At 39.3% G+C, this 12605-nt stretch overlaps 1 protein-coding gene across 3 annotated transcripts in view; it reads right to left on the minus strand.

Annotated features, from left to right (window-relative positions):
* LOC135784994 (uncharacterized) overlaps window positions 1–12605 on the minus strand; it is a 242196-nt gene that overhangs the window by 186911 nt on the left and 42680 nt on the right. Inside the window, exons 1-3 of one of the 3 annotated variants that reach the window (XM_073812659.1) lie at window positions 9509–9761; window positions 8961–9414; window positions 8415–8483 (exon numbers count right to left, since the gene is read on the minus strand). The exons of 1 other annotated variant lie outside the window; for it this stretch is intronic. In XM_073812659.1, the coding sequence (XP_073668760.1) occupies window positions 8415–8483; window positions 8961–9414; window positions 9509–9670 (685 nt within the window). In that variant the 5' untranslated portion in view covers window positions 9671–9761. Of the gene's footprint in view, window positions 1–8414; window positions 8484–8960; window positions 9415–9508; window positions 9762–12605 lie in introns of those variants that run through there. One more of the 3 variants, XM_065294573.1, reaches the window with a different exon arrangement.

A 12605-nucleotide genomic window follows, 5' to 3' on the forward strand; every position in this document is an offset into this window, starting at 1 on the left:
GGAAGTACAGCTACATTCTGCACAGAGGAGTTGAGAAAGACACTGAATCTGAAAGGAAAACCAACCCAGATTTTGCTAAGTACTATGTGCCAAAGTAACCCTGGTGAGCAGAAACTAGTAAATAGTTTTATCCTCTCAGATCTAGAAGTATGTGGATTGGAAGACAGCAAATACATTGAGCTGCCTAAAGTCTTTACACACAACAATATTCCTGTACAAAGTGAGAATGTTCCTAATCCAGATGACATCAGTAAGTGGCCATATCTAAATGAAGTGAGCTTACCACGCATTAAGGCAAATGTAGGTCTTCTGATAGGAGCTAATAACCCAAAGGCTATGGAACCATGGCACATTATAAACAGTCAGCAAGGTGGACCTTATGCCATTAAAACTGCACTGGGATGGGTAGTGAGTGGACCCCTTAAGAAAGAAAGATGTACTGCAGAAACGCTGAAAGTGTCTCACCACACAGTTAACCATATAACAGTGATGGAGATAGAACAGCTGTTGATTAAACAGTACAACACTGATTTCCCAGAGCGTCAATACGAAGAGAAAGCAGAAATGTCACAGGAAGACAAACAGTTCATGCAGTCAGTGCAAAATCACACTAAGTTTGAAAATGGACATTATCATGTGAAACTGCCATTGAAAGATGAAACTGTTTGGATGCCAAATAACAGGTGTGTTGCAGATGTGAGAGCAGCTAACTTAAAAAGGAAGCTCCAAAGGAACCTGAAGTTTCGTGAAGACTACAATGGCTTTATGAAAGGCATAATAGAAAAAGGATATGCAGTTAAAGTTCCAACAGAACAGATCAATCGCAACGACGGCAGAGTGTGGTACATACCGCATCATGGGGTGTATCACCCAAAGAAAAACAAAATACGAGTTGTCTTTGATTGTACTGCTTCCTTTCAAGGCATGTCTCTGAATAGTCAGTTAATTCAAGGTCCTAATCTCACAAACACGCTCATAGGTGTGCTTAACAGATTTAGAGAAGAGCCTGTGGCCATGATGGCAGATGTGGAATCAATGTTTTACCAGGTGAAAGTTCCTGAAGAGGATGAAGATCTTCTTCGCTTTCTGTGGTGGCCAAATGGCAACTTGGATGTTCCTGTGGAGGAATTTAGGATGACAGTTCATTTATTCTGAGCCACTTCCTCACCCAGTTGTGCCTCTTATGCACTGAGAAGAACCGCTGAAGACAGAAAAGACATAGCAGCACCAAAGGTTGTTGAAACAGTTCTCTGCAATTTCTATGTTGATGATTGCTTAAAGTCTTTAACAACAGAACAAGAAGCAGTTGACTTAATTAAGAATGTACGAGATCTGTGTTCTGAAGGAGGTTTTTGTCTGACAAAGTGGGTAAGCAACAGTAGGAAAGTGTTACTGTCTATCCCAGAGGAACACAGAGCCAGTGAAGTTAAAGATCTTGACTTAGACCAGGATTCACTGCCCATGGAGAGAGCACTCGGCATTCAGTGGTGCACAGAATCTGATACCTTTATCTATAGCATCAAAGTAAATGAGAAGCCATTGAGCAGAAGAGGAATTCTGTCAGTTGTTAACTCAATCTATGATCCTCTTGGTTTTCTGGTGCCAGTCATTCTACCAGCCAAACTCCTCTTAAGGGATATGTGCAAACAAGGATATGGATGGGATGAAGAGATCGAAGGCAAGCGTGCTAATAAGTGGGTCGAGTGGCTTGAAGATTTGAAACATCTCTCCGACTTCAAGATACAAAGGTGTGTGAAACCAGATACATTTGGAAACACAACAGAAGCACAGATGCATCATTTCTCTGATGCTAGTGAGAGCGCTTATGGTACAGCATCTTACCTGGTACTCACGAATGAACAGAACCAGAAACATTGTGCACTGTTAATGGGAAAGTCAAGAGTTAGTCCACTCAAGCAAGTCACCATACCCAGGCTGGAACTGACAGCTGCAGTTACAGCTGTCAAAATAGACAAGATACTTAGACAAGAGCTTCAAATTCCCCTCAAGCAGTCCATCTTCTGGTCAGACAGCACTACGGTGCTCAGTTACATTGAAAATGAGAGTTCTCGTTTTAAAACCTTTGTTGCAAATAGGATTTCATTAATAAGAGATGCTACGTCCCCATCACAGTGGAGGTTTGTGCAGACAACACTGAATCCTGCAGATCAAGCAACTAGAGGGGTTAAAGCAAAGGACTTCATTCAAACAAGTACATGGATAAATGGACCTAGCTTTTTGACACAGTCAGAACAAGAATGGCCACAAAGACCAAATCAAATGGTTCAATGTGCACAGCAAGACCCTGAAATCAAAGTTAGTGTTCTTGCTACCAATGTAAATAATGACAACATAAACAAGCTGGTTGATTACTACTCTGACTGGTTTAAGATGAAAAAGGCAATAGCATGGATGCTGAGATTCAAAGAAACACTAATTCAATTAAGCAAGACAAGAAAACAGTTTAAAGCACAAATTGAACAAACAGAGAAGGATCCAGACAAACAAGCAGCTCTTTTACAGAAGCAGATGCAGAAATACAAATCAACCATGAAAGAGCAGTCACTGTCTCTGGAAGAAATGGAACAGTCAGAAAGTCAACTTATACAATACAGTCAAGTAAAATACTTCCCAAAGGAGATTGAGTCTCTAAAGGAGAATGGTTTTATTAAAAGAAACAGTCCATTGTATAAGCTCGATCCCGTACTTCAGGATGGCATAATAAGAGTGGGTGGTAGGCTAGACAAGGCAGCCATGCCAGAAGAATTTAAGCATCCTATGATTCTAGACAAGCACTCCAAGATTGCAATTCTAATTTTGAAGGATTTCCATCAAAAATGTGGTCACTGTGGTCGTAACTACATGCTGTCAACTTTACGGCAAAGGTACTGGATTCCTCAAGCTAACTCCGCTATCAGAAAGCTTATAAACAAATGCACGGTGTGTCGCAGACTTAATAGGAAGGCTGAAGAACAAAAAATGGCAAACTTGCCTGAAGACCGCTTGATACCAGATAAACCCCCTTTCACAAATGTGGGAGTTGATTACTTCGGCCCATTTGAAGTAAAACGGGGCCGGAGTACAGTGAAAAGGTATGGAGTTTTGTTCACTTGTCTGACAATTAGAGCAGTGCACATAGAAATAGCTGATAGTTTGGACACAGACTCATGCATAAATGCACTGAGGCGTTTTATAAGCAGAAGGGGACAAGTATCAGTCATGCGCTCAGACAATGGTACAAATTTTGTCGGCGCGGAAAGAGAATTGAGAGTAGCACTGGAAGACCTAAACCACAACAAAATAGAAAATACTATGCTACAAAAAGGGATTAAATGGATCTTTAACAGTCCATCAGCCTCTCATCAAGGGGGAGTTTGGGAGCGGCAAATTCGTACCGTGAGGAGAATACTGGGTGTGCTCTTAAAGGAACAGTCTATGACAGATGACAGTCTTCATACTATCATGTGTGAAGTGGAAAGCATTATCAATAACAGACCAATTACCAGCATGCCAGATGATCCAAATGACCTTGAACCACTCACTCCAAATCATCTACTGTTGTTGAAAGCACAATCAAGCTTGCCCCCAGGTGTCTTCAAACAGGAGGATCTGTATGTAAGAAAACGTTGGAAGCAGGTTCAGTACCTCGCTGATTTGTTCTGGAGAAGATGGACTCATGAATACTTGCCCATTCTTCAAGAGCGTTGTAAATGGTTGAGGTCTAAAAGAAATTTGAAGCCTGGTGATGTAGTGCTAATTGTGGATAGTTCCTCACCTCGAAATTCATGGCTAATGGGAAGAGTGGTGCAAACCTTGCCAGACTCCAGTGGAACTGTTTGTCGTGTAAAGATACAGACTAAAACAAATGTGCTCGAGAGACCAATAAACAAACTATGCTTAATTCAAGAAGCAGTCTAAGGGAATAGACTATCAAGTAATCATTAAGAATATCAATAAATGTGAATTAAAGAAAGAGAAATACATAAGTTGTTATATTTCACTTAAATGTTAATGATTAATGGCTCTTAGTACCTAAAATATTAGTAAATTGCTTTGGCTTCCTGCCCAACCAATTGGGGCCGGATATGTAAGAGCCATATTCAAAGTTTATTGTTAATTCATGTATTGTGTGTTTAAATCTGTGTTTAATGAGCAAAAATATTATGTGTAATTTGCAATTTTGGAAAACTTTTATTTTGAAGCTCCTTTAAGATAATTGGTCGAGTTGACCTAGTTTTTGAGAGAAAGAAAGATGGGAGCATCACAGTTTTTTGACCTGTAACATTAGTTCTTTTTTCAGTAATTTTGATAATAAATACATTTAAAGAAGGATACTGATAAGAGGCTGATTGTTGTCCGAGTCAAATACGCTCTAATTCATGGAAAGAAAGGGTTTGAAGAAATTCTAGATGGATTGCCCTTACAGCCATTTTATGATTCATTTATATAAATTTCTTACATACTGTTCCTTTAAAGCCCATACAGCTTTTTGCATGCGCACTTTTCTAAAACAGTGCTTTAATTTGGTTTACAACTAAAAGACGTAAAATGGACTTGTATATATTTAGAATTACGGACATAAAATGCATTACATGTAGCTTGCTTATTTTGTTTAAAAGCATGATCAATATCAGTCTACATGTCTTAATAACAAGGAACACTCCTACCGCATGATCGGCCGCAAACTAAAAGTATTATTTTTTCTAGACAAGTAAACATTGTAGTTCAATTATCCATTTTTATTGTATGTCATTATCAGTATTTTCTTTCTAACATGCACAAATAAAAATGTCACTGAACTTTTGCCGTGTAATTGTAACAATGAGCACTCAAACACACCAAACCAATTACTAAACACACACACAAAAACAGATTATCCACGGGCACTGCATTACTGCTTCTAATGAATGTTCTGGCAGCTCAGGTGCACTTTATTTTTGGCAGTCTATATATTTGGCAGATATAAAGCATACATGTGTATGTTTTTTGTGTTAGTCCATTTTTTTTTTTATTTTATTATTATTACTTTAACAGCTCAGGGATGTTCAAGAAACAACATGTTTGTGCACTTTCTGAAGATTTCAGTTCTGTTTATGAATAAAGGGTTGAAAATGAATGCTTTTTATTATCCAATTCATTGATTATTAAAATAATCGTTAGTAGGGATGGGCATGATTAATCGACGATCGATAATTGATCGTTAAGAATTTAGTCGATGATGTTAATTTGTTATTGATTAATCAAATACTTTTTTTATCTAATGCAGGTTGCGTTGCCTAGCGTAGCGTGTGTCTTGAAGCAATTAAATGAATTTCACTGTGTGGCAGCAATTCAACATTTTACCACCAGGGTGCAATATTTGACACCATACTCCGTTATCTGTCACCTTCTGTTTTGATTTCAAAAAAATAATCATGAAGAGGTCATGATTTTTTGGAACAAATGAGGTCTCTGTTTAAGAATGCGGCTCGCAGCTGCAGGTTCCGCTGCTTTAGAGCACCGCATATTCAAGCACATACATGTTCCGTTTGTCTAACTAAATGTAGTTTAACTGTTTGCCACAAGTTGATCTTGTAATAAAGGTCTCATGGAGGAAAACACGCTGTATTTTTGTTTTCAATATTTTTTAATTATAAAAGTTAAATAAAAAAATTTTATTATAAAAATATTAATGATTAATCGATAGTCGATCGTTAATTCTCCCGACAATCGACTAAAAAAATTTAATCGAATGCCCATCCCTAATCGTTAGTACTTGCAGCCCTAAACAAAAGAGCTCAAAGATGGCGGCGCCCACATTTATGTAAAAAAAGGTGGATAGGGTCTGCAGCCACCGGTTGAAATTACACTTATATTTTTTCCTATTTTAATTTATAAATGTATATAAATGCGTTTATAAAATAATCAATTTATAAAATAATATAAATATATAAATTGTGTGTGTATTATATATTTTCTTTATTTTTATGTACCATGCTGTTAATGTCAAACTTAACGTATCTGATAGGAAATAAACAGCGACACGAGGTTCTGTAAGTTTGTGTGATCACTTTGCTTATAGAAGTCTATTACAGACCCAAATCTCTGCTGCATACAGTAGTTGCATTTTTTCTAGTCCCGAATCTGTAACTATTAATGTAGGGATTACTATTATTTCTGGCGCTATGGCATTTCTGTGCCGTGTCGGAGATTGCACGATCTAATGTGTTGCATTGCTATTTACTTACTGTCATGCATTGTGTGCAACATTTTTTTCTCCCTCTTCGCGTTTTGTCCACTTTCCCAGTTGCTAAAGAAACTCTTAAGCCCCTTAAACGTCCTAAAAATTTTGGACCTCAAGACCTCTTTTAAGGGTTAAGATGCTTTTATAAATTACTCCTTTCTTTGCTAGGGATCTTTTTTTATATTAAAGGGAAACACCCACATTTCTAAGACTTTTCTTAGTAACTCTTTGCGCTAAAATGTTTCATGAATACGGGCCCTGATCTCTAACAAAAATTTAATTATCTCAAGTATTAGCTCAAAATTTGAGAGGTGTAAGAGAACAAACAGGGTTTCCACACCTTAGTTAACTTCAAATTCAAAGACCTTTCAAGAACTTTCCAGGTCCAATACCCTCAAATTCAAGGACTTAATGTGGGGACACATTTCAAGTAAAAGCAAGGTTACATCGTGTTACCTTTTAAGACACAGTGTTCCAGTTCGCTTTTGAGGGAACTCGTGCTGCGTAACTGGGGTGACACATTGGGGACGCCTCCAGGGGTAAGGATTTTTTTCCAGAAAACTTTGTGCATAAAATGGAATTCAAGCACTTTCAATGACCTGTGTTTGTATATTCTCAAAAACCTCCTAGGACCTTGAATTTTTTGCCCTAGATTCAGAAATGTTCAAGGATTTCAAGAACCTGTGGGAACGCTGAACAAATAAAGGTAGCATGAAACTGGGTTTTTTTTGTTAAAGGGGACATTTCATGAAAATCAGCCTTTTTCCATGTTTAAGTGCTATAATTGGGTCCCCAGTGCTTCTACCAACCCAGAAAACATGAAAAATAGCAACCCTGTAACTTTGTTTTGGTAAGGCTCTCTCTGCAAGCATGTGAATATATAGGTCATTCGGATTTCGCTCCCCCGATGACGTATAAAGGGGATCTTATAATAATGATACCCCCCCTTTATCTGCGCTATCCAACCATGAACGGCCTCACGAGTGCAATAGACAGAGGGAAAGAATGACAGCACAACGCGTTTGTATTCCCTCAAACACAAACAGGAGGCTACAATCTTATAACTTGTAGTTTTAATAATCTTTCTAAAGATTGAATTAACGTTCTAAAGGATTAACCTTACCTTAGTGCAAGAGAGAGAGCGAGTGAGTGAGAGCGAGCGAGTGTGAGATTGCAAGTGTGAGAGAGAGCGAGTGAGTGAAAGAGAACGAGTGAGCGAACGAACGAGAGAGAGAGAGAGAAACGCGACGGTTCGCTTTCAAGTATGTTGTTTAATATGTTTCTCTGAAGTTTATATGAATGAACACGAGGATTAATGCACTGCACGAGACAGAGTGAGGGAACAACGCGTATTCACTATCATACACAATAAGCATATGTTTAATGTTTCTCTGAAGTTTCAAATGAATACGAGGAGTTACAAGATAGACTGTGAGAGTGAGAGACTGACAGAAACGCGAATGTGTTCAACATGTGTACACAATAAACTTAAACATGTCATTTGATCTGTTTCTCTAAAGTTTAAGCATTAAACGTGTTGTTTTATTACAGATCATTTAAATGTGCTTGAGTGGTTTGGTCAAAAAGTAAACTTCTGAGTGTTTGTGGACGTATATTCTATTGTAACATGCTGAAAATCATTGTGCCTGTTTAAAACACGGGCAGCATGAGACCTAAAAGTCTTTATTTTTATTCCACAATGTTCCCCATCTGCTGATAAACATGTAAACATGTATTTAGTATGCATAAAACAGATGATTGACTTTTTAAACTTGTTCAAATATATAATGCTTAAAGGTGCAATGTGTAAATTTTAGCGTTATCTAGTGGTGAGGTTGCGAATTGAAACCAAAGGCTCCATCCACTGCTCACCTCTTGCTTTTGAAACACACAGAGAAGCTACGGTAGCCGCCACCAGACAAACATGTCATTGCCAGAGACAACGTAGTAAAAAAGTTTTTCCGTTAAGAGCTTCTGTAAAAACATGGCGGCACAAAATGGCGACTTCCATGTAAGGGGACCCAGGGTGTATGTAGATAAAACGTCTCATTCTTAGGTAATAAACACATAACGGTTCATTATGAAAGGTCATTATACACCCCTGTTAATATAGTTTTGTATATTATTTTGCATTTCTGTCAAGAGATTCTTCTAAAAATTACACACTGCACCTTTAACATCGCTCACTAACTTCTTTCGTGAGAAAATCTCCCTGATGCTCTGTCAGCTCTACAGCGCGAGCGCTTGAGACTCTGCCCACCTAAGCAGCTCATTTGGATTTAAAGGGATACACACAAAAACTGTGAATTTTTGCTCAGACCCATAAAGTGCCTATTTTAACAGGTCACAATAAATTACCTATACGGTATTTTGAGCTAAAACTTTACATATGTACTCTGGGGACATCAAAGATTTATTTAATATCTTAAAAACTTCTTGTGGAATGTCCCCTTTAATGTTAATGTAAATTAGATGAATGTTGATTTATGAAAATAAACACCAGAGTCTTTAATCATATTGTCATTGTCTTTGCTGCATCTGTGTTGGAGTACTGCTAGATTAATCTAAACTCTGTCCTGAAAACTGCCCCTATAAGTATTAAAGATATCCTGATATCCTTTCTGAATTTGATCCTTAAATTTATTTAATTTATTTTTTTCCTTTTTGACTGAAAACTCCCTTTAATAAAACAATTTACAAAAATTGTATAAATACAACAATAGTTAAGGAGACATACCTGATGGAATAAAATCATCCGCACAATTGTCTTTATCTTCTTCAATGTGATCTTCCTCTTCTGTGGGTTCTGTTTTTATCTTCATCATCAGGTTCCTGCAGTCGATCAGTTTGACTGAACACATCTTCAGTGTGGTCTGCAGGATCTGCTGCTGTTCTCCAGCGTTACAGACAGAATCCAGAGACTCTGTGGAGGTTTGATCAGTAGATTCCTCATCCTGTAAGCCCTGATTACTGTCACACACAGTGTCCTGATCGTCTGTGGGCTTTGACTCAGTATAACAGAGTAAAGTGAGACTGAGCTCTGAGTCCTGTGTGTGTCTGGATTTCTCTTCAGAGAGTTTAGAGTCCAGCAGTGGCTGTGGTGTGCGGCTCTGATCTCTGCTCATCCACACTGAATCCATACATCCATCAGTCACATATACTGAAGATTCACAACAAACCACATCCACATCCTGACAAAACAACACACACACACTCAGTGTAAGATTATAAATTATTTAATGTTGTCTGAGTGATTCATGTAAAGGATATTTAAGCTGTACAAACCTCTCTCTTCACTCCTTCATCTCCTCTTGACCTCAGCTTTGCCTCCAGTAACGCCACCTCTTTCTTCAGCTGAGAGATTTCTGTGATGAAATCATCAATATCCAGCATGGACAGATCAGTTCCTACTGATTTACAGCACATCTCATCTCTCATCATCAACATCTCAACACTAAAATACACAGAAACAAGACTCTGTTTACACTAAAAAAAAAACACTGAGGATAAACAAATCACACGCGAGCTCTTTCTTTCTTTCTTTAGTGGATTTATCGGCGGACTAAAGAGCTGCAGAGCGCCTCCTACTGTACTGGAGAGTGAAGAAGCCAAACTTTTAAAATCAAGACGGTAAGACATTATATAGAAAAGCAATATTAAAGAATGGCAATATCAGTGGGATTTATAATTAAAAGGAAGACACTGAGTGAGGAAAAGAGCTTGAAGGAACATGAAAGAAATGATGTCAAGAATATGACACAGTCAATTATATAGCACAGGTTATATCGGAGATCAAACTGGTCTTTGTGAAATTTGTCAGCTACCAAAAAACACAATGTGAAAAGCATGGGAATAACAGAAAAATATCTGTTCTGGTTTTTAATAAAACAAGGTTTATGACAAGAAGATTACTACGTTCAGGAGTAAACATCTCCAGACGATGGCAGTGTCACACTGTGAATACAAGCCGCCATTAAAATCCACAAAAAGAGCATAGAGATTATAGGGAATCAGACCAGTTTATCACTGCAATGCATTCCATGTTATCTTTATATCTATCTATCATATGTAAAACACATTTCCATATAATAAGGAGTATTAAATTAATAAAAGGGGCCATGGCACAAGACTTTTTTAAGATGTCAAATAAATCTTTGGTGTCCCCAGAGCACATAAGTGAAGTTTTAGCTCAAAATACCATATAAATAATTTATTATAGCATATTAAAATTGCCACTTTGTAGGTGTGTACAAAAATGTGCCGTTTTGGGTGTGTCCTTTAAAATGAGCTGATGAAATTCAAACACTGATCACAATGATGGTGGTTTGTTGCAATTAAAACTCAATTGTGCTTTTCTCTGCACTAAATGGCAGTGCTGTGGTTAGATAATGCAGATTAAATGGTGGTATTATTATAATAAGAGCTCCTTATGACATCATAAGGACAGCCAAATTTCAATGACCTATTTTTTCATGTGCTTTTAGAGAATGGTTTACCAAAACTACGTTACTGGGTTGATCGTTTTCACATTTTCTAGGTTGATAAAAGCACTGGGGACACAATCATAGCACTTAAACATGGAAAAAGTCATATTTTCATGCCATGGCCCCTTTAAAAATCTCTTTGATAATAAAAATGTTTCATTACTGGAATAATTCTAGAGTAGCGTGCGCTTTGGCTCAACCTGTCAGGCGTTCCCGACAGCGAGAAGAGGCGAATCGCTGGTGCTCCAGTTGAGCCTGGTCAGGCTCTTTACGGCCCCGCTGTGGCTTTGATGCAGCAACGGTGTGATGATAAGAAGAAAGAGGACGAGGCTTTCAATCTCTGCCTTCCCAGGAAGCCAAACCCACGTCAGGTGCCCCTGTATGTTTGCCTAAACCCCCTGCCACGGGTCGGATCCCGCATCACAGCAAGGAGAGACCCTGCCACAAACCCCCTCCATTGCAGGTTAACCCACCGCCTGCTAAACCCTGGGGGAAACCGCCCCCTGCGGCAAGGAAACCTCCTAACCCAACCCCCAACATCCCGAAACGTAAAAAGCATGTCACCCCTTGTTTGTTCACTAGGTGGCGCCATTGCATCATAAATGAGTCAACCGGCCGCTCACGAGTTGAGCTGCGCATCCCCTCTTGCGAGTCACGAGCCAGCATGGCAGACTGTAGCAGCGCCCGATTGGGTCATGCGAACAATCACGCAGGGCTACAGACAACAATTTGTCAGAAAACCCCCGCTTTTCAATGGTACTCTCTTCTCTCACACAGAGGGGAATTCCGCTCACATTCTGACAGAGGAAATCTAATTTCTTCTAATAAAGGGAGTGATTAAGGTGGTGCCCCCCGATCTGATAAATCAGGCGTTTTATTCTCGTTATTTCCTGGTTCCAAAGAAGGACGGCTCTCTTCGCCCCATCTTAGACCTCCAAGTGTTGAACAAACATTTAAGGAAATACAATTTCAGAATGTTAACCCACGGCTCTCTGGCCAGAGCCATAAAACAGAATGACTGGTTAACCTCAGTCAATCTGAAGGATGCTTTTTTCCACATAAGCATTTATCCGCCTCACAGGAAGTTTTTGCGTTTCGCATATCAAAACATATGTTATGAATTCAAAGTTCTTCCTTTAGGTCTCTCTCTCAGCTCTAGGACATTATCTCTGTGCACGGAAGTGGCCCTTGCCCCTCTAAGAATGTCAGATCTACGGATTTTGACATACATGGACGATTGGCTCATCATAGCCGAGTCGAAATAGAAAGTACTGCGGGAAACCCACCGTGTGCTCTCTCATATCACGTACCTTGGTTTGAGTGAACAAAAGCAATTTTACACCCAGTCAGAGTGTGACTTTTCTGAACTGAACTCGGTCTCCATGCGAGGCGTCTTTCTCAGGAGCGCATCTGCGCTTTAATGAATTTTGTGTCACAGTTCAGAGAGGGGGGGGTGGAGTATCGTTCATGCCTCAGATTACAGGGTCTTATGGCCTCAGCATTCAGGTTTTGTCCCTTTTTTGTACTGGCTGTCATACCTCACTGCGAGTGTGCTGGGCAATCAGGGAGCTGTCCATGTCTCTCCCATAGGTGGATCTCGAACACGAGGTGATGAAAGAGAACAATAGGTTACTTTCGTAACCCCGGTTCTCTGAAACATCGAGTGGAGAGATCCACCAGCTTTTCCCCGCTTGCCGCATGAGAAGCGAATACACTTACTTTAGAGCAGCAGCATGGATTGGCCTTATATGCCATCAGAGGATGTGGTCCTACCTGGCATTGGCTGCACGCTTCTGTCTGTCGAGCCAGACTTTGTGCAATTGGACGCTTCTGTAGAGGTCAGGTACGGATGCCCTTCCCGTAGGTGGATCTCTCCACTCGATGTTTCAGAGAACCGG

The sequence above is a fragment of the Paramisgurnus dabryanus genome, chromosome 19, assembly GCF_030506205.2.
Source record: "Paramisgurnus dabryanus chromosome 19, PD_genome_1.1, whole genome shotgun sequence".
NCBI lineage: Eukaryota > Metazoa > Chordata > Actinopteri > Cypriniformes > Cobitidae > Paramisgurnus > Paramisgurnus dabryanus.